This window comes from Agelaius phoeniceus, chromosome 3 (genome assembly GCF_051311805.1).
Source record: "Agelaius phoeniceus isolate bAgePho1 chromosome 3, bAgePho1.hap1, whole genome shotgun sequence".
NCBI classification, from domain to species: Eukaryota; Metazoa; Chordata; class Aves; order Passeriformes; family Icteridae; genus Agelaius; species Agelaius phoeniceus.
The window spans coordinates 80,473,943-80,496,732 of NC_135267.1; the positions used below are offsets into that span (position 1 = coordinate 80,473,943).

The window sequence follows — 22,790 nt, forward strand, 5'->3', positions numbered from 1 at the left end:
AAGACAGTCATGTATGGTCACACGTTTGCTGGGAACCTCCTGTTGTAAAGTGCAAATTTTATTGCTGCGCATTTTGTTCAAGAAGAGAAGTGCTGACATATTTGAAAGAGTCCCTAAAATCTTTCAAATTAAACATGCTGTATACAAGACAATAGTGAAAAGGTTTTACATGATAGTTTTTAGTGTGAAATATGCATATATGCGTGGTAATGAATACATGCTAGATGCTTCATGATATAGAAGTTAAAAACTACATCAATTTCACGAGTGTAAATATGAGTTAAGTCATAGGAATAAACATAGGTATAATAAAAAAATCTGACATGTTGCAGAAATACACCTCATTTACGGAATGAAAGATAATAAAAACCACAGTAATGCCATAACAAGACACGAAACAAACACCAAAAAATTATCAAGAAATGGTGAGGATTACAGCAGCTATTGCCCCTTGTGATGAGAGCTATCTTGCATACTAAGGCAAGTTCTTCAAGGACAGATAAACCTTCCTTCTCTACAAGAAACAAGCAATTATAGAAATCAATTTAAATGGTCATAATTTCCAAGGACTTCCACAATCACCTCACTTCGATGCAGATGAAGCTACAGAACATATCAGAGCAATCTGGTTTGTACTAATCTGGTTCAAGGTGAGGTTTCTAAAAGATTAAATGTTATGAGAGCACTGTTTGCCTGATCAATATTCCTTTTATCTAGGACTATATAGATAACAATCTAGTCCATGTATGTTTTGGGCAAATTAAGCAGGATGCCAAAATAAACTTAAGCAACAAAAATCCTAGATAGATTTACAACTGTGACACAGGCCAATCTGCTGAAAGAACTTTGCAAGATGGATGTGTCAGACCTGTAGCTAATTGAACATGTGTAAAAAAATACAAAATTCACATAAATACCAGAATACTTATTGTCTTATATTACCACAGAGTTAACAGCCTACTGTGCAATGAAAGACAAAAGCATGCCTGCAGATTCATTGCACATATTTTCATATCAAAATTTCCCCCCTACCCCTTAATTTTATGTGTATGGTAGGTACATATTGATATGTGAAGATCACTATCATTCCAATAATTACAACAAAACCTAAAATCTAGCAGAATACCTTCAGCATAAGGGTAACCTTCATCTGGTCCCACCAGTACCCACTCAAATCTGAGCAAGTTACAGGGTTGCTGAAAATCACTGATTTCTGTCATCACTGTGCTGGGCACAGCTTGTTCCTGCTCAAGTGCCAGAATCCAGGAACATTCTGTTAGCATTCTATATGCAATGCCCTAATTCCTCAGACCAGCATGTTACAGGAAGAATGCAGTTACCTGCTTATTCCACACAGAAGTATACTTTGACAGCAGAAGTGGCACCAGTCTGAAAATCAGAATTCCATATACATGTGCATTACAACCAATGCTGTTCCCTTTCCAAGTCTCCCTAGATTCCTGTTCAGCCTTGCTAGAGAAGACACAGGTATTCAAGATAAGTTTGAAATTAGATAAAGCTGTATCAGGAAAGACTCAAATCTGTTCTACTAAATTGCATTGGTCTTCAAGACTCTAAAAAAGAAAATCAAAATAGTAGTAATAAGAAAAAAGTCATCTCCTTATTTGAAATGTTTGAACCATAAATGCATTAAGGGAATTTTTCAGTCCCACAAGCATTGTACCAGAACCTAACACAGCTTCAGAGCTTCTCAACCTGCTTCTCTTGTGTCAGCTATGTCTGCTGACACTCAGTGTCAGTAACACTGAGAGCCCCAACATCACGTGCAACTTGCACTCATTAATGTGAAAATTATCTGTCTGCCTTTCAACTCAACAGTAATTACTGCACTGGAATTATGCCTTGTTATCACTAAGACAAACTGTTTTCAGGGGTTCCTTCCCAACTAAATGCATCTGGCTCAAATATTGACAAAGAGAAGACATTCTTTCCAGAAGTCATCCTTTTTGCACATTTCCCTTACATACTGCTATCCTATTGTGCTTCCAAAGAGGAGCCTGACTGTTGCAAGGCTGCAAAGTTATTATTTTTAAATCCAGGAGAGCATTGTTAATTATAGTGTTTTATAGATGTTTGAACAAATACAGCAGGAAACATTCATATTGCTTTGATCAATCAAAGGATAACAACCCTTAGATTTTACAATTCTAAACTTCAATAGAAATAACGCCATTCTTTGTGAACTTGTAAACGGAAGGGCAGTTTTCATTTTTTGCTCTGAAAAGCAAGGTTTTGCTTTAATGCAGTTTAATTGCTACATTGCTCACTCTTTCCTAATTGTTAATGCATAGGCATTTCAACACCTGCCAACCACAAACAACAGTAGTTCAGCAGTGGAAAACACACCTAAAATGAACATGTTTCACCAAAACTTTGCCTCTATGTATGATGAGAAAACAAATGGTTCCTGAAAGCCAAACTAGTCTGAACTTCTCGCCGCCAGCCACATATCTATTCTATCAGTATCTGACTGTTCTCTCCCTGTTAAAGGTGACTTACACAGACAGACACATTCTTCTATTGAAAACAGGAAATAGCAATTTCAGCAGCTGTGATTCATCTGTAACTCAGGATCAGCTGCTTCATCCTTTAGATAACATGGCATTTTTGCTAGGCCTTTCAATGACTCTTCCTTTTCCTCAACAAAGAAGAATTTATGAGTATCTGTTAGAAAGATTATTCTCTTACTTTATAGTTTCCTTGATTGTTTTACATTGTATTTTCAACTGCAATAACAAGCTTGGTCTATCATTAGTTCATTTTCCTCACTGGAGTATGTGCCAAATAGAACCAACAAATTCACTGCAAAATTAGCGTGAGGTGTCAATCTGCAGACTATCAAGTGAAAGATCTTCATATTTTTATTTTTACTATAAGACCCCAGCAGACTTTTTGAACTAGTTCCATTCCATCACACAAGATTATGCAATGCTCTACTTAGTACAAATTAAAAGAGCCAAATTCTTGTTTTAGTTTTAAATAGCTTTGCAAATACTTAGAGATAATTTCTCTTTTACCTCTAACATAAAATGTACGCTGTAATTCAAGGAGCTATAACATTGTTCCATGAATTCACATGACCACACCCTCCAACTGGCATCCCAAAGAACTGCAGTAATGTGACAAAGACATTAATCAGTTGCTCCAAAAATAGGGCAGGCAAAATAAGCTCCAAAACCAAATTACTCACATTTGCAACAACTCCTCCAGATACTTAAGGGTTAAATCCATCTTTATAAAAAAAGTAACTTAATAAAAATCCAACCTAAGGCTCATCTCCATACTAAAGCATGTCATCTAGCGAGACTGCACATAAATCACAAACCCAGTCTGCTGATTTTGTCATTAGTTTCGCACAGGCATTTGCTTAATTCATACTGCTTCACACCACCTTGTAAAACTGAAATGGTTTCCCCAGTCAGGTACAACACACCAGATGAAAACTCTCAGAGCATCTTGGTTTTAAAATTATAAGCAGAAATTTGATGAACTCGTAGAACGCATTTGCTTTTGCTTTAAAAAGCTCAAAAATTTAATTGTTCCCATATATTTGAAATATTTTACACTTCTGATAAGAGGCTTATTTTTGTACTTCCTAAATGAAGGAAAAAAGCTTTGATTGAAGTAGAATTGCCCTATGTGCAACATTTACCAAATTCAGGTATGCATTTCCTCAATTTTCTTTAAAATTGACATTTTTCTTCACACTACGTTTCATGGTCTTGTATAAAGTACTCCTTTCCACTGTGTATCTTTTGTAGAAGAACTAACATGCAAACTTTTCAGAAGAAAACACAATTTTCCTGATAGTTTCAACAGCTAAAGAACTGAACTTCTAATTTAAAGAGATATTGCAACAAATGTGAGCATTTCAACAAGATTCTGTCTGATGATTCTGTTTTATTTTGTCTTCTAACGCTCAAGTGAATGTGCCATTAGTAAAATTCTGAACTGGCGAGCATACTGAAACAAGAACCCCCTGTTGTTTCTCAAAAGCTGATTAGACAGAAGTAAGGCAGCTTGGATTTGGAAGGAGGCAGGGACAGGTTACCTGAGTCGTTGCGGAGGTACGATGACATGGCTGGGATGAGGCAGGACTGACTGAGCAGCTCCAGGAGGATGGATGGAAGAGCGCTGCTGTTTTGGCCTCTACCCTCATGGCTCGTTTGAGTCTCTTCATTTGATGTACTCCCTGCAGGATTTATGTAACTGGCAAGAACCTGAAATACACCCAAGTATTTCATCAAAACTGATTTATTTCAGTCAAAAGAACTTTGACTTTCCTTAAGACACATGCCCTAACACTTCACTAACTGTTTTGCAAATTCAGTTCTGGTATTTATTTCAGCAGGCCAAGAGAGATTTCAGAAGAATTTCTAAACAGTTTTTAGATTATTCAAACTTTGGCTAATGATAAAATTAAGTAACTGTTATAATTCTGAATTATTTTAGGAGATCAACTAATATGAATTTTGACAAACTTACTGGAGTTGCTCAAAGCAAGAGTTTGCCAGCTCAGACCACTGAGACCTGCAGTTGACCAGTCCCTTTCACTTTAGAACACTAAGTACACCAAATAGCAGTAGGACTTTTCTGTTTTTCAACTGCAAATTCTTCAGGTATTTTTGTAACTTCTTTTGGGATGGGACTTCGGGGTTTACAGGTGGAAGAGTAAGTTATGGTGAGCACAACAGTTACCTGGAGGAACAACTACTCATGAGTACAGCTCTTATCTGAGTAAACAAAGAGCAGCCTTCCCCTTGGCAATGGTGGGAAGGCACCTCTTGACTGCACACCTGCCTGTCCCAAGGGTAGCTGTGGCTGAGTTCACAGGCCCTTACTGGGTGTTGTAGATTTAGAGTGTTTCCATGGCTCTGATTGGTGCAGCTGTACTCTCAAATTAAGTAACTTTGAGGCTTGACAGGCTGTATAGCTTGAAGTCCCAGGGACTCTATTCACCTTTTCAGCCTCTTTTCTTTCATTCACCCTCTTTGTTTTAACCCCCTTACCTATGGTATTTTGCTGCAGCATCTTATTATCACTCTGTAACAGAATTTCTCTAAACCTTTCTAGAGCAGGGACTAAGGAAAGTCTGCCGTACAACTGACTGACACGTTCAGCAAAATGCTACTTCCTTCAACTGCTGAGTGCCCTCAGCAAATGCCTCCTTACTTCATGACTTATCACATTGACAGTGAAACCTCTCCCTGGCAGAATACAGAGTACTGCCTGGAAGCTTTGCTGAGAGCAATTTAGGCAATTTTCCTCTTTCTTGCATAGAAAAATGTTTTCAGATTTTACTTGTATTTTACAAGGGATATGATGATTGTACCATGTAATCTATAGTGTCTAAAATAACTGATCATCAAAATGGTATCTTCATCAGGGTGTGGGCATTTGCAAAGTTTCATCTCCTTTGTGCTCTAACCCCAGCAGGTTAGCTAATGCTTTTCAACTGAATTACACTTTTGATGACTAGATACAATCTCATATTCCCTACATTGATCCAAGATAACAGGGATTGGTTGGATTTCATAATGGACTGAAAAGCCTGATTATGCACGATCTTCCTCTCCTTAGGTATTAGAAGACATCAGAATTTTACTAAGATCTAGATGTTTATTGAAGAACTACTTTTGTCTTGTAATTGACATACTCAAGATTTTCTAATGTGTATGAGTGAGATTTTGTTATATTGGCATAACACATTCATGGACACCAATATCAACTATAAGCACTTCCTTAAAGTAGAGTGAAAAGTACACAAGAAATTATATAGGTAACACTGTTTGGCACACAAAACAAAATGCCTACTGCCATATCCTTCTTCAATGGACAGTCTTTAGTTTTGACTGTGTGCAGTGCTCTGGACAGAGGTGTGTGACAGCTCAAGATAAAAGCACTGGAACACCTCCTCACCCACTTTCTCTTCAGAACTCATACCCAGGTCTTCTATGCAGCAGCCTAGTGATACCTGAAAACAGCCTTGCTCAAAATATCAACTATATAATTTTCCAATAAGACAGTTGTTTGCAAGTAATTTTTGCCCAAAATATTGTAATTACTCTACTGTGTGACTGAAAAAACTCCAGTTTTATTATCCATGCTTTAAGTGCCTCTCATTAATCATAATTTATAATTACACACCTGTAGAAGGCAGGTCACGTGCTCTTCCTCTAGTCTTTGCTTAGTCAAGGCTTGTTCAACATCCCATCCTGAAGCTGTAGAGCCTGTTCCAAATCCTGTACCCTTAGCCCAGTACAACTGCTGCTCTTCTGTTGATGCAGTATTGTGTGTACTTGACACCTGTGGCTAAAGTTAAAAAAAAATCACAATTAATTAATGATTTAATCTTAGTTGCACTATCTTTAAAAAGCCTTTGTTATGCAAAAGAATGTAATCCCACTTTATTAACTTTCTAAAGATATCTTCAGGATCCAGTGAAAATCAAAGCTTTCCATTGGAAAGACTGCCACATATATGGAGTTCTGGTCAAGGTCAGCAGTAGACTGTTGAAAGTAGTTCTTCCATTTGACCAGTACTGTAAGCCCTTTATTATTCTCTTTTAAGATACTATCACTGCTTAAATGATGAGAAGTATTAGAATGCTACTTAATCAATATCATTCTAAACATCACAGCTCTGTAATTATTGCTGTTTAGAACCTAATCCAGTCTAATAACACAATGAGATGAAAGGGATGGGAGTGGAAATGTTATCAAGAGAACAGAACTGAAATGTTAAGATGCTCAAGTATTTACTGATTTTGAATAAATGCTCCAAAACAAAAGGAGTAAGTTACACATATAGCTCTGACACATGATCTCCGTGACACTAAAATACGAATTACCTCCTCCCTAAGTAAGAGCAAGGAAGTCAGTCTTCCTTAAAATTTTCTAAGAGCACATTTTTCCAACAGTGCTTGGTAACAGCTAAAACACCTTTGACCAACGGTCTGCCTCAGTGATTTTAGTAACACAACTCCAATATTACAATGCTTAGCCCTCATGAAGTAGTGTGGAAGTATTTACATTAATTTTTGAATTTTAGCAGGTCATTGTTGAAAAGGACGCAGAAAAAACTCTGATAAGCATTTTTTAACTGATGTTTTCCTATTTGCATATTTAGCATCCTAAACAAGTGACTTGCTACTTTCATTACTTGGTCACAATTAGCTGGAAACCACATCATGCAGTATTTGTTTTATGGCTCCAAAAAGTTTCATTTTTGGTTCACTTCTTCTTTAGTGACTTTATTAAAGATTGTGTATGAAAGAAAAGAAATGATATATGAACAGACTGCAATGGTAAAAGAAATTATCACCTGTGAAGTATCATACTGACAGTAGTCTTGGATAATCTTTTACACTGGGAATGCAATGTGTCTTGGTGATGAAACAGCTGTGTGGTTATTTTCACATAGACATTACTCATGAACATGTTGTGCCTTTAACACTCGAGAGGACTGTCATGAGCACTGAATTAAAGCACTTAAGGGAGAGGCTGGCCCCAGAAATACAAGCCTCAGTGCAGGCCTGATGGATCCCTAGTTTCAAGTTACCATCTATCACTTGATAGATATGAATTATGAGAAAGCAAGCTATTTAAAGGGTCATGGTAGCACTGAAGCAGAAGTAAGAATTAATGGTTGCCCTTTCCCTCCAAACATGCAAAAATGCTAAGGTGTTAATGTGTCAGGAGCCTGATACCCCATTAGAAGTAGAATCTCTCAGCTTCCCCTTGAATTTGATTAGCCATTAAGGTGAATTATTCTCAGGCACAACTTCATCTCTTGCTTGCTCAACCCTTCATCAGTATCAGAGCTGCTAAAATATGGACAGCCCTATATTTTGCAAGTACTAATCCATATTCAGCCACCAGGAACTGTTTCATGCAAGCCTCTACCAAAACAATGCTAAAGAGGGCAAGCCATGAATGTGGTTTTTTTTTAATACTTTTACAGACAATTGGTACATTATGTAGAAATGGTAACTTACAGTCCTAAAAAGAAAATCAGAATATACATATTCTGAATAGATGGTGGTATAACAAGGGAAATGCCTTGAAAAAGTCAAATTCTGAATATTAATTTGTGATCTTGAATATGATGGAAATTTTTTGTGTTTGGATCTCATTTAAATATCAGTACGAAGATTGTAACAAAAATCACTGCATTAATTCATTAATTTTCACAACTCATTTATATTTGTGAAGCATTTAAGAGGAAATAATTTGTAACCAGGAGTTTAGATGATTGTGGTGGTGTTCACAGGGGTCCTAGGACAAGGGAAGAGATGAGAATCTTGACTCCATGTTTCAGAAGGCTGATTTATTATTTTATGACAATATATATTATATTAAACCTATACTAAAAGAATAGAAGAAAGGATTTCATCAGAAGGCTTGAAAGGAAAGGAATGGAAATAAAATCTTGCGACTGACCAGGCAGTCCGAGACAGCTGGACTGTGACTGGCCGTTAATTAAAAACAACCACATGAGACCAATGAAAGATGCACCCGTTGCATTCCACAGCAGCAGATAATTAGTGCTTACATTTTGTTCCTGAGGCCTCTCAGCTTCTCAGGAGAAAAAAATCCTAGCAAAAGGATTTTTCATAAAATGTGTCTGTGACAAGATGATGAATGCTAAACAAGGTAATGAGGTCATACTATCTAATGGGTATTAAGGAACCACCATTCATTGACCATTATGCCTTTCCTGCCCTGAAAAAGAAGGTTCTGTGAAAGAAACTGATTACACCTTAATGCCTCAAGACAAGCCTTCTTTCTCTACTTTTATGATTACTATGTTTGTTTGCAACATGCAGGGACAATTACCTAATCAAGTACTTCACAATTATTTTTAAAGTCTGCAAAAACGAGGCTACAATGAAAGCGATGAAATGATTTTCTTTTTTTAATTAAAACTCTTAGTACTTCTGGCTGGTACCTGCTGTGCTGGTAAGCTTACCTCTGCCTGGTTGGGACTTGAGTTGGGCACTCGTGGTGCATGGTGGCTCAGGGCAGAGAGACAAGCCAGGATGAGATGGATGGCGCCGATCTCCAGCGCCATCCTCCTGAGCAGCACTCCGTCATCAGTGGTCAGCGGGGTGCTGCTGAACAGAGTGCGCAACACGTGGAACGGCAGCGTCGGGAGCACGTTTGCTGAAGGAGACTGCAGGATATGACCTAGGTTGGAGAAGGAAAACATCAAACCCACATTTTCTTTCAATAGTTCAATATAGCCTATTAATCTCTGCAATAGTTTATGAACATACAGAAATCTACTAAGGACTTAAGCATTCACATACAGTAAAGTAAATATCCATTACTATGTTTCTCTTCCAAGAAAAAATTCATTATAAGGAGAGTGTAGAAGAAAGAATGTTTCGTTATTTTATTCATAGATTTGGTAAAGAATCAAATTTTAAAAATTTGATTTGCCATTTCCAGGGAGAAAACTGGTTTGGGCTAATTTTTTAAAATACATATATATTTTTAATACTAGCAAATACAGCAAGATAAAGAATGCATGTGATCAGCTAATAGCAGCCCAGCTGACAAGCAGCAGTAGTTTATTACATGTAGGATTCTCTTCTGTATTCACGTGCCCAAAGTATGAATTAATGCACTGACACAAACCAAGTTTCTACTGAAGTTGAACCCATGGTGAAATACTAACATAATTCAAATTAGATGAGTTGCATGTATGAATTTCGTGCTACAAGTCCTTAAAATTTTTAACCCCTTTGCATTATGAGCAAAAATTTTCTTTTAAAAGCCACATTTCAAATAATGGAGTGGCCTATTAATGCAACACACTGAGATATGGGAAACTGTCTCAATTTTTTCCTTGTATTTAACAATACATTTCACATTCCTTCCCCAGTGCTTATATAGAGACAAGTGACAACTGGAGATGCTTTGAACAGTGAAAATACTTTAAAATAGCCAACTCTGTCCAGAAGTTTGCTTTCTATTTTAAATACTTTATTTTCTCCCTCATTCTTAAGAGTTTATCAGCTATATCATCATCCAGAGATTTAAACAAATGTCCATATTTGTGTACATGTATCCACACACATACACATGTGTAAATTCACATCTATCTGATACTCTTTGCAAAGACAGTAACAAGAAGGAATCAAAAGTCGTCTGACCAGGATCTTCATAAATAAAATCAAAAACTTCTGGAAAATAAGCCTATCTGACAGAATTCCATAACTGCAGGCATAGCCAAATGAAAAGAGAAAATCGAAACATCTGCACATTGTTTATCTTTGAGACAACTACAATCTATAAGCCATAGATTTATAATTGCCGCTCTTCATATTATGCAAGAAAGTAATGAGATTCTACATGTGTGATAAGCTGCATTTCAAATAAAAAAGGAAGTTTATTAATAGTTTATACAGAAAACTCATGTGGATTACTGTGTACAACTGAACCCACATTTTGTAGAGTTGAATTCAGATGCTTGGCTAAGGGAAAAGAGAAATTGGCTGTTTAGTCCAGCTAAAACTAAGGCTACAAGGGAATGCAATTCCTGTCAACAAATGCACTGGAGAAAGAAGAGCTGCTGGCCACTAACTGCATACGACTAAACATAGGCAGAAAATTAAAGGAACCCCTACCCCTGAAGAAAATTATGTTCTGGAATGGTATTCCAATAGCAGTAGTGGCTGCACACACACCCACACTACTACAAAAAAAGAAAGCAACCCAAATTCTAAATGTCTCTCTATTAAAAAAAAGAAAAGATATCAAAACTGCCTGCAGTAGTAAGGGACTGGACTACTCTAGAAACTGCATACAGTTCTTCGGTTATTTACCACTCAGATTAGGTGAGTGTAAACAGCTAGATTGAATTTTTATTGCCCAGTTTATTCTTGTCTACTGTCCTGCACCTAAATACTAGTGAAATAAGAAGGGAGAGCAAATGAGATGCTTGGTTTTCCAGCTGGTCTTACAAGGTCCATGTTGCACACTGCTCTACCACCTTATTTAGAGTGCTAAATAGAGACTAACTTCTGATGATTGCAGCCTAGAAAAACCAGCACTCTTCAAAGTCATAATCACAGAATCATGCAGGTTGGAAAAGACCCTTGAGATCATCAAGTTCAGCTGTAAACCTGACACTGCTCAAGTGCACCACTACACAACACCCAGTGAAAGCAAATGCCTTCAATGTATGAAAACATATTTCAGACACACTCTTGCAGTTTCTCATAACAGTAAGAAACACAAATATATTAGAACTACATGCAGAATTCCAGGCTCATTTGCAAAGACACTGACAACAAATTTTTCTCCTGGCTTGTCTGTTTATTCTTTGAAGAACATCCCATTTCTCCTCTGAACTCACACCATCAAGGCAGAGCTTCTGTTTAGGCAGTTTAATCACCAAAATCTTTAGATCTTACTCTCCTTTACTAAAACATTATTCAATGGTTTACTCTACATTTGTTGTAGCTTTGCTCTTATCCATATTATTCTACATTTGGTTGCGGAATTATAGGATGTTTGCACAATTAGTTGAGCATTTCCAGCTACTTTCTGTCTGAATGCAGTTAGCTTGACAATGTCATTGTAGGTTTTATCAGTGCTTATTTTACAATTACTCTGACATGAGATGAGAACTCTTGAATATTGATGATTGTGATAAAATTTTGCCAGAGAGAGCTTATTAGAGACAACAGTTTATCAAAGATGCCTGCAACATGCTTCTGCACAAACCAATGCTAACTTCCTGATAAAAGAAATACAGTGCAAATAAATTTAAGTAAAATGATCTATCTGTGGTCTACAAAGAAAGGTAATAATTACAGCACATACTTCCTTCACCATCATCTGTAACTCCCAACACCAATCTCAACAGACACTGAGCATGTTTCCGTTCTTTTAGCAGCACCTCAGCATAGCCCGGGAGACGGAGAAATAAACCAAAGGCAGCCAGAGAATGTGCAGGTATGGGAGACATAGTCTGGACTGTTGACTTGATCGGTGGAGGCTCTGCAGCAATTGTTTCTGGTGCTTCATACACCAACTCCCCTGATTGTTCAATGGTAACCCATTCAAACTGATCACTGTCCTTCTGTTTTTCTTGTGTGGCTGATGTAACCACTGGAGTGCTCACCTTAACCAACAGAAACAACAAAGAAATTTAGCAGTCATTCAGTTAAACGCCTTAAACAAAAATTCTATTTTACAAAGGATCTAGAAGACATGCAATCTTAATGTAGGACACAAAAAAGAAGTCACATGAATTACTCCACCATTTGCAGATACAGGGACCATGCCAAATGGCCTGAAAAGGGCATACTTGTTGCATTTTCAATACAGTGATACAAAGTTGTGCCTACACAAGCAAGCAAACGTATTTTGGCAACCTAAAATCCTCAGTTAAAGTGTGCTGCTTAAACACAGAGGTGTAAGACACACAAATTACTCTGAGGTAAATACAAAGATTCATTTATGTACTATACTGTTAATAAGAAATGGCCCTTTATTTTTAACATTAAACACTGTGACCATAAGTATTTAATTTTTAGTTACATATTGTAAAAAGAAGAAAAATTAATCGTAATGCCTTCAAAAACAAAGAATAACTTCAGGTATCTTAGCAGTTTAGTAGCAACTTGTAGCAATGAGCCTTTTGTAGCAATGAGCCTTTTGAACTTGTGATTGATTTGGCAGGCTTTATTACTATTATACTCTAACAGAAGAGTCTGTTTTATGACCAGAGGACAGTGTAGTCAAGCATTATAATGGGAGTCAGAGTTTAAGGGGGTAGTAGCTGTACAGTGCCCCAAGACACAATCAAACAATTGAAATGAAATTATGACACTGAGGTCCCCTCTCATAATTAAATGTCACAGAGGTTTCAAGCTTTCATGCTATTCAGATAAACTGATTTCATCATATTTAGAATTTTAGTACTTATTACCAGACTGATATAAACTGGGAAAGATGAATATGAAAAGCCTTTACAGAAATTATCCAGAATACCAAATTCCTAATTTAAAGTCAAAGCCATGTTTTACTGCATTTATTCCAATTATGTTCACATTTCTCCAGTGACTTGGAGAAATATAAAAGTAAATTTAAAGAATTAAGGGTCTGGAGAAATCATCAGTTTGCACTCTGAACAGTGAGTATCTATTTTTTTTTTATGGTTTGCAGAATTCTTATTCAGTATTTGAATCTAAACATATATCTCAAGCTAAGAAATTGTGAAAAGACAGTAAGTTCCTAGGACTATAGAAAAAGAAGGAAAAAAGGAATGAAATTTCTCATGGTCATAACTTACTTTTCATGTCTTGCAGAATTCCACACATCCATTTTCTTCAATACAGAGTACACATTATCCCTCTTGGAATTCATAACACAGTAACTGTTTATGTAAATACTTCTTCAACTTGCAATTTTTGAAATGCATTGCTACTAGACCTCTAAGGCCTTTGTAGAACTATTTACAAAGGATGCATATTAATTATCCAGTCTCACTACAGGGTTCCTATGGTTGCCATAATTTTCCAGTCAAGATACTGAATAATGTACTCTCAATTCATATCCTTAGTATGATACCCTTAATTCATGATTAATTCAGTTTCAAAGGGAATAAATATTATTTCCTGTTAGGAGTATCAGCCAAAAGCTTCAAAAATATTGTCAAAAAGAATCTGAATAATTCACATGTTATTTCTTCCCTTTTTAGCAGTGTGTATTTAAAACAGCAGCCAAAGGAGTAATTCCACACTAATGCCACTACTGACACTTTTGAAATGTCTATCAGTGCATCTAGAGGAATTATATATATAAGTATACAAATAAAATCTATTATTTCTTCATATTAATATAATTAAGATGACACTGTTATTTATAATAATAAAATTACATAATCTTTGAGAACTGAATTTCACTTAACCATAAAAACATCTATGAGGGTACACTTGCACGAACAACTAAGTGATAAGCAAGTATGCCTTTATAGTACATCAGTAACTTTATTTTACTGCACCCTCCAAGGTATTTTAAACAAACAGAAAAAGCTTGCCTTGGTCCCAAAAAGACCACAGCTACTCAGGCAGTCTGTGACATGGACAGGGAAGCACACGTACAGCTGGACAGGGCTGTGGAGTTATCCATTTGCCTCTTTTAAACTTCCCCAAATAACTGAGAAGTTAAACTGAACTATAGGGAAAGACAAGGAAAATACTGTCCTCAGACAAACAAACAAAATACTCTCAGCATATTTTCCGACACTTATTTTTTTCTACTCACTTGTTGAATTACGTCAGGATAAAGCATAGGGAGTCTCTCTGCAATAAGAGCCAATCCACCCATGCCAGCAAAAACTTGCAGTGGAGACTGAATGGGACAAGTTTCAAGAAGTGATTCATCTAGAACTGCATCCATACACTCATCCCCAGGACTGATGGCTTCATCTTCAGGGCAAGGTCCCAGTAAATCTGCATGCTCTACAAAAACAAACAGAAAAGAAATTAATATATATCATCAACACTGTCTTTATTTCTTTGTCCTCATTTAAAAGTGGTTTTCAAAAGTACTGATTCCTTCTCAAGCAAAGACTGAGTCAAGAACCTGAAATGAATACAAGAATGACAAAAGAAAATAAATGTGTTAGTGGTACCTTCTCGGGTTTCTGTGGCTGAGATGACCCCCGAGGTATGAGAAAGTCTTTTTTCCCAGCCCCGCAACTGAAGAAGTAGTCAAGATTCGTCAGTTCTGCTTTTCAAGGTTGTTTATTTTTCCTTATCTATTACATTCTTTCTCTGACCTGCTGAGATCTGCCTGGCAGGTTGGTTTGTGGCACACTGACCGCCCTCAGGGCGGTGTTATCTTTTTATACTAAGAACTACGTGTACTTTATTTACAATAATTTTCCAATACCTATCACCTATGTTAGACAGTCTGTCTCTACTCTAAACCAATCCAGAAGTGTCACTATCACAGCAGAAGATGGAGGACAAGAAGAAGGAGAAGAAGGACAGGACACACCCAGATCCCTCCATCTCGCTTTTTGAACCCCCATTCTAAAACCCCAAAACTCTGCTTTTTCACCCTGTGACAGATTAACTATCATTCTACTCAAACTCTTGTGGCTTTTAAACTTCACACAAAGTTGGTAATTTTTTCCATGGGCTAAAATCAAAGGCACAGGTGTTTTTGACTTTCTGAGCCTTGCCAGGGTCTTGAATCACCCAGGGCAGCCAGAGGAATGTCCTGGGTCCTGACAGTACCTTTTGCCAATGACAGCAGATCCATGTCAAACTCAGCATTATTTACACATGGCTACATGTTAATTATTAGAATTTAATGTTTTATCAGAATTTGATCTATGGCTTCAAGACTTTGCTAATTTTGGAGTTATGACACTTTTTAACACTCATCTAGAAGTAGGTTTGTTATTCTCCAATAAAGAGTTTATAGCTGAAGAAAGGAAATATAACCTTAAATCTTAACCTGTTTTGCTTTTCACATCTCTTCTCTGTGAGGTGTCAAAATGACCCTCTGCAAAAGCCTTGAGATTTAATTCTATTCTTCCTCATGAAAAAAGATCATGATCTGGATTTCTAACTTTCTACTAACCTCCATCCTCCCAGTTTATGACTTAGCACCCTAATATCTTGTACAACAGACAAAAAAATGAACATTCTATGCACTTACACACAGAAGTATATACAGAATATACAAAACCCTACCACAATTCCTTATTGCCAAACATCAGCCCTCTTTGCTAATTGCCACAGGCAAACTTCGGTGAATATTCTGTATATTTAATCTAAAAATCTGTTTTGCAGATTATATTTTTAAGCAATGTAATGCAGGGGTCCTCCAAGTCTTCAGAGTACAGCCACATCAAAAGGCAGGAGAGACCAAGTGGTCTCAGTATCTCTTCACTGTGAACATTCTGACACTCATCATAATCCTCAGTTATACTCCAAATATATAGCACACATGCTATTATTTATTATATACTTGTAAAAACACAGAAGCACATTAATGAATAACTTGTGCAGCTACCAAAATAAATTTCTTATGAAAAAACTTTTAAACAGCAGACACTGTATCTTTTAACAGATACTTCATCTTTTAAAACTCTTCCTTTCTAATTTGAAAGGGAATAGCAAACAGCAGGTCTTTCCCCATCCTAATTCTCAACTTTAAAACATGCAAGAAGCACCATGTTACAAGGGCATCACTGATATACTGTGGGAGGATTACACTGCTTTGGAATAATATGATCAAAGTGTAAGATTTAATAAGCTTAAATCAAGGACATGTAGGAATATGTACATCAATTCATCCTACTTCAAAAGCAAAGACTATGAAAAGTCTGTCTGTAGAAGTCTTTCAGAGACAGACTAAGAAAAGGTCGCAGATACCTTTAAAGCAGGATAATCCTTGTAAGAAAATGTCCAATCGTAACACTTTCAGTACATACAGCTTTGATGTCTACTGTTCTAAAGGACAGGCAGAAACCTCTATGGAAATGCTCCTTTTCCCCACAGACAGTGGATGAGGGTGTCACAAACTTGCTGGTATCAGCAAGGAATCACCTTCCACCAGACATGTGGAGGATTCCACCTCACTAGGCTGAATGTGATTTGCAATTCAATTGCTTGCAGTGGCATGAATTGATCAGACTGCAAGAAATGTTAGATATCCTTCATAACGATGATTTTAAAAGAAAGATTTTGACCAAAAACCTCACCCCTCTGTTCTGCAGTGTAAAAAGCTGTAAGCCTTCCCAAAGGAAGACAACAAGAAAATATAAACACTGAGATATTGATAAAGCACTGAAAACTGCTTCTCTGCAAAAGACACTTGAAAAGTAAGTTCTCAGTGAGTAAAGCTATAGGCAGATCCTTTCATTGTGAGTGCAAACACAGTAACTTCTTCAATATTCACTCAAGGAGTTACACTTAAGTATGCTTTTCAAGTCCTTGCTTTAGTTAATTTTCTTATAATCCAACTGAAATCATTTCACCTCCAGAAGCGTTTTCCAAGTTTTCAGTGAAGTCATGCACTTCACTGTGGAAAACTGCTGATCTCAAAAAAGGCATTGAAGCAGACAGAAAAAAGTTTTAATAAATGACACTCTTCCTCAACAGGAAATGTAGCACTAGAGACACCATGTGAACCTATAAAATCTATCCAGTAGGTAAAAAATCTATCCAGGTGTCAAAAACCCTGCAGTCTACTTTAAGTAGCAAGTAAAGGAGCACCGATATGTAAGAATAATTTCTCTAGATATTACACACTAGTGAAGAAAAAGCAGTAGCTCTGACCTTCATTATTGCTGAGTGGTGATTGTGAATATAACTAATATTTTGCTGTATATCACTGCAGATCAATGGATTTGTAATGACAAGCTCAAATTTAAACAAAAAAGTGCCCAATAACTTAATGTAAGTTCAGAGGACCTTTATGTCTTCACACAACTTTACTACTAAATTGAAACTTGTCTAATGATTTGAGTTTTAATCAAATAGTAGAATATTTACTGTATGTTTAGAATTCAAATAAAGAGCATAAGTAAACCAAAGTATTATTTGAAAAAGATCTATCTCTTAATAGTGTGAGAGATATGTATATCCAAACACTGCATAGTCATGAAAGGCTAATTTCAGACCAGATATCAAGAAAATTATAATTGTTTTTCAACACTTCTGTTTCTTATCTTTTCCAGAAACAGACTATCAAGTGAACAGGTTTTAAAAGAAGCCCCTGTCTGAAAAGAACTGAATGATTAATTTTGGAATTCCATGTGTGTCAGCAGGCTGATGATCAGCAGATTACAATCAGCTTAATTTCAAAGTCCCATTTCTCTAAGTCTTGCCTAAAGGAATGATACAAAAATATTTCAGAACAGACTCCTGGGATAGATCTCCTTTCCCCTTCCCCAGCAAGTAGATAGCAAGCAATTGGCAGAAGTATTATCAATAAATACATCATATTAGAAAATGTTAAATGCTTTTAAAAGTTGCAGTTATAAGATCTGCTTAGATGGCTTGAGAGAAATCCCCATTTTCAAAGCAGCATTTGGGTCATAAGATAGCTCAATAAATAAATTCACAGGCTTCTCTAACTCATTTAGTTTCCAACAGCTCCTGTATTACTGGAGTTATGACACTTTTTTTAAGGTACTGTCGGGACCTTAAAAAATAACCCAGGACATTCCTCTGGCTGCCCTGGTTACCAGCACAAACACTTACACTTACTAGAGAGAGCTGATATACATGTCAAGAAATAAAATATACTGTATATATACAATCACAATTGTATCACATACAATATTACAATGAAAAAAGAAAAGTGAAACCAGAGCAACCATATTGGAGCATCTTATAGATATAATTTAGGCAGGGAATGAATTAATACTTTATCACAAAGTTTAGCTCTTATCTGGAAAAGAATAGCTCAGGAAAATCATCCAAGAAAATACAAAAAACTGCTGTTTCTCATCAAGAAAATCAAAACAGTTTTTGTCCAAAATAAAAACATTTTTAAAAGGAGTATACCAAAAAAGTAAGAACACTCACCTTTTTCTGTGTGAAGACGTTTAAATGAGTCTGTTTTTGATAAGCTTGGATCTGAGATTACTTTGGAACCAAGTTTAACTGTCAAATCTATGGATCGGTATCCTTGAGGGAGCTTGCGGTCATACAGCAGAGTCAGAAGCTGGGCAAGTGTCATTTCAGCTGGTAATGGCTGACCTAGACAACAAAGGCATCAAGTCAGAGAGGAAAATTCTGACTGGGTTACTTTAACATACATATCCAAGTGCTGTTCATTACTTGCACCACAGAAGCCAAGTAGACTAAATATCATCTGGCTCCAAACTAAGGCCTTCATTTTACCATTTGTTCTCTTGGGAAAAGGGGCCCCATCAGTTTGGAACCAATCATCAAAAAGATCTATGCCAGCATTCCCTAAGACAGCCCTGTGCTGAGAGCACAAGCACTTGGCACATTTAATAAATGGCTAAGGCTGTAATTTGATGTGCATTTTAAGTGGGACTGGCTGTCCCCCACTGTTAAACACCACTGCCTATGCAGCACCATTGAATTGTGGGAGCAGAGAGGTGTCTGCGACCGGAAGGTAAAACAGGTGGTATTGAAAAAAGTGGAAAACAAAGAAACTGGCAATTCTTTCTCAGGCCTACTAATCCCAAGCCTAGCTCACTACTCCTTTGTCAAGACAGAGGGGAAAAAAAAAAAAAAAGAAGGGAACTGCCAGGATCACTTTTCTCCACAGCAACATAGACTTGAAATGCACATGCAATACAGTCCCAACGGATTACTTTAATTCAGGTTTTGGCCACTTTGTTGATTGCAAATATGTTCTTGCCTGAAATTACAAGCTAATCTGAAGGCTGAAAAATTTTGTCTGAAAACAAGTAGATTTACACATTAAATATTTTAGAGCTGGATCATATAATAGCAAGTCCATTTCATCATGATTGCACTTAATCAAGTAAAACAACATCTAAGAGTTCCTTAGTAACAATCTGTTTCTTCAATTGAAGATTATGTCTTAAGAAAAGCAAAAATTCAAAATGCCTTGCCATTCTACAAGGTAATAACAGTCTGCTGTGCAAGACGTGACCAGATTACAAATAAAGAAAGGTTTACATGACCATTGCAAGACAATCAACATTTACCAGCTACATACTGAAAACAGGCACTGGGTTTTGATCTCATCTCCAAAACAGCAGTATCATAGACTATCCTGAGTTGGAAGAGACTCACAAGGATCAAAGCCCAACTCTTGGCCCTACACAGGACAGCCCCAAGAGTTACACCATGTGCCTGAGAGCATTTTCCAAGTGCTTCTTGAAACATCAGGCGTGGGGCTGTGACCACTTCCCTGGGGAGCCTGATCCAGTGCCCAACCACCCTCTGAAGGAAGATCCTTTTCCTAATATCCAACCTAAACCTCCGCTGACACAACTTCAGGCTGTTCCCTTGGGTCCTGTCACTGGTTACCAGTCACTGGAAAAGAGATAAGCCTGCCCCTCCTCCTTCCCTCATGAGGACTGCAACGAGGTCTCCCCTCAGTCTCCTCTTCTCCAGGCTGAACAAGTGACCTCAGGCATCCTCATATGGCTTCCCCTCAAGGCCCTTCACTCTCTTCATTGCCCTCTTCTGAACTATCTTTAATAGCTTTAAGTCCTTCTTATATTGTGTCACCCTAAACTGCCCCCAGTACCTGAGGTGAGGCCAGCCCAGAGCAGAGTAGGACAACCCCCTCCTTTGCCTGGCTGGCAATGCTGTGCCTGATCTGCCCACTCTCCAGAAGAGCCTGTAACCATCTGTCATGGCACACCAATCACTGGACTCATCCCACCAGGTTTTGCTCATTGTCCTCACTTGACTATATGATGCTTTTATCCCCAGTTGTCTGTTCTTGTTCTGTTTATGCTGGAGAATAAGTTTTGCACCTTTAAGACTTGTTCTGAGAGTGAAGGAGGGAGAGAAGAACCACGCAGTTTGTTTTCAGACACTGCACTCACTCCTCCACATTCCTGCTCCCGGCTGCAGATGGACAGAGCTCTCCTTTGTTTAAGTTAGTTTTAGCTAGCTGAGGCAAAGAAGTTCCCTGGACTGTGTTTGTTTTTTTTTTCCTTTTCTTTGGACCTGTTTAAAGCTGCTCTGGCCTGAACACCAGAAGAGCACCAGCAGCTCAGACCTGTGGCCCACTGGGCCGGGCCTGGGCCGTGGCATTTCCAGCACTGGAGGGACTGATCAGAGTAACCTGGGGAAGGGACTTTCTCAGTTTGTCATCTCTTTTAGAGCAGCAAGGGTTTTTATTGCTTAATATTGTTTAGGTTTTATAATAAACAGGTTTTTTCCACTTTTCTCCAAGGAGGTATTTCTTCCAGAACCAGTTGGGGGAGGGGTCAATTGAATCTGCTTTTCTAGAGGAGCCCCTTTGGAGGTTCTCTCCCAAATTTGCCCTGAACCAGGACACTCATCAATTTTAGATATTTTAATCCAAGTATACTATCCTGCTAATAACTGCCACAGGACAGCCTCAAAGCTGGTAATTGGATAGTAAGTCTCAAATTTAGGAATTTTTGAGTGAAAATTCCTTTGATCAGAAGTTGACCACTTAATTCCATTAGCTGGATGCAGACAAGAAGCTGTTCTGCATAATAATGAAGTGTTTCACTCATGTTTCTGTTTTTTATTCCTGATCTAAGTCACTACAATTTCTTCCTGAAAAAGAAAGATTGCCAGTCTTGCTATACCACATCTGATATACATGGAACATGACCAACTGCTTAGGACATGCTGTGCTTTTAAAACACAAATGTTATGGAATTCAAGAATATTCCTGAACTGGCAAATCAACCCTTCAGAGAGCAATGCAAGATGGTTGCCCACTTAGAACCTGAAGTAATAGGGCATTGGTACCAGTTCAGTTCTGCCTTGTATGTGGAAGAAAAAACCTTTAATGTCACCTTTCAAACCCACCCTTTCATTTGTGAGTGAAAGTGTTTTGAGTGTTTTCTTAGGAATAAGGTACTAAACTTCAAGGGAGATCAACATAATTGCCACTTTTTTTGAGCTGCTATGATGCTACAATGCTGCAGTTGCTGTTATAATGATTTCCAGTTGAAAGCTGTTTACCAGCTCCACACTTCCAAGATGCTAATGCCCATTACCATTGTAACAACTTCCTGATCATGTATCAGCCACTGAAAAAACCATAATTTTGATATGTAAAATGTATTATTAAAGTTACCTGGTAGTAGTTTATGGTACAGATGAAAGACTGGAACACTAATGGTCTTGCTGGAAGATTCTCCTCCTGAGGAAGAAGCACCAACTTTATCTGCCATCACTCTTCCTCGCCTCGATGGTGGACGTGGAGGGGTGGATGAAACAGCTCTTTTTGACTGAGATTTCAAACCTAGCACAGAAGTAAAAATTTTCAAGTTGTTCTAGTATTTATACCTTCAGTTTGCCAAGATACAACATACTCAAAACCTTCAATGATAGGAAAATATACAAACTTTACCTCACTGGCTAATTAAATGCCAGAACAATATTTTTGTATAAAACATATTTGGATATAATCCCAGTATTTTTAGTGAAAAGGCTGTGCATTCTCTTAAGCGCCAAACATAAACCAAACCATAACTAGATGACATCATGCAAAAAAAAAGCAAAAGCTATTCTGATTCTGCTGTCATTGAAGAGTGTCTCACAATGGGCCCTAGAGCAAAATGTTTTTAGGCTGTCTTTTCACCTGAAAGCAAAAAAGGCAAATTTTTCCAAGCTGACAGACATTTCAGCACAGATTATAGCTAATAAACCCTTGTCTGGCCTACAAAGGTGACTTTAGCTGCAGTACTGACAGTACCACATGTGATGAAAGGTGTCTTTATATGCGCTTTCCAAGTTCCCTGACCCCAAAACATTTGAAGCAAGCACTACATGAAAATCAGGAGGTAGACTAGCTACAGAAGAGCTTACTGTTACTATACAGCAAGACTGCCTTATCTTAGGACAGCTTAAGGTGACTTAAGGTACAGCAAAATTATACTGCAATCATGTACCTTTCTGTGCAGGTGACAGAGCTAAAAAGCCATCAAGTCAACAGACAAAGACAGACAATTACTAACTCATCATTGTCCAAGAGCTGCCACAAAATTAACAAGATCCACACTTCAAATGCTGTAATACACTCTGGTTTCAGCTGATCATTAGAAGCGGCTCTAATGTACAACACATT

The 22,790-nt window shown here is 37.4% G+C and overlaps 1 protein-coding gene across 5 annotated transcripts in view; it reads right to left on the minus strand.

The window, feature by feature from the left end:
• Positions 1-22,790, minus strand: part of BIRC6 (baculoviral IAP repeat containing 6) — a 176,597-nt gene that overhangs the window by 46,809 nt on the left and 106,998 nt on the right. For all 5 annotated transcript variants that reach the window (XM_077175715.1, XM_054630492.2, XM_054630494.2 and 2 more), the window contains exons 59-65: positions 21,798-21,965; positions 18,590-18,763; positions 14,304-14,500; positions 11,856-12,156; positions 8,992-9,209; positions 6,169-6,333; positions 4,073-4,241 (exon numbers count right to left, since the gene is read on the minus strand). In XM_077175715.1, the coding sequence (XP_077031830.1) occupies positions 4,073-4,241; positions 6,169-6,333; positions 8,992-9,209; positions 11,856-12,156; positions 14,304-14,500; positions 18,590-18,763; positions 21,798-21,965 (1,392 nt within the window). The remainder of the gene's footprint in view (positions 1-4,072; positions 4,242-6,168; positions 6,334-8,991; positions 9,210-11,855; positions 12,157-14,303; positions 14,501-18,589; positions 18,764-21,797; positions 21,966-22,790) is intronic.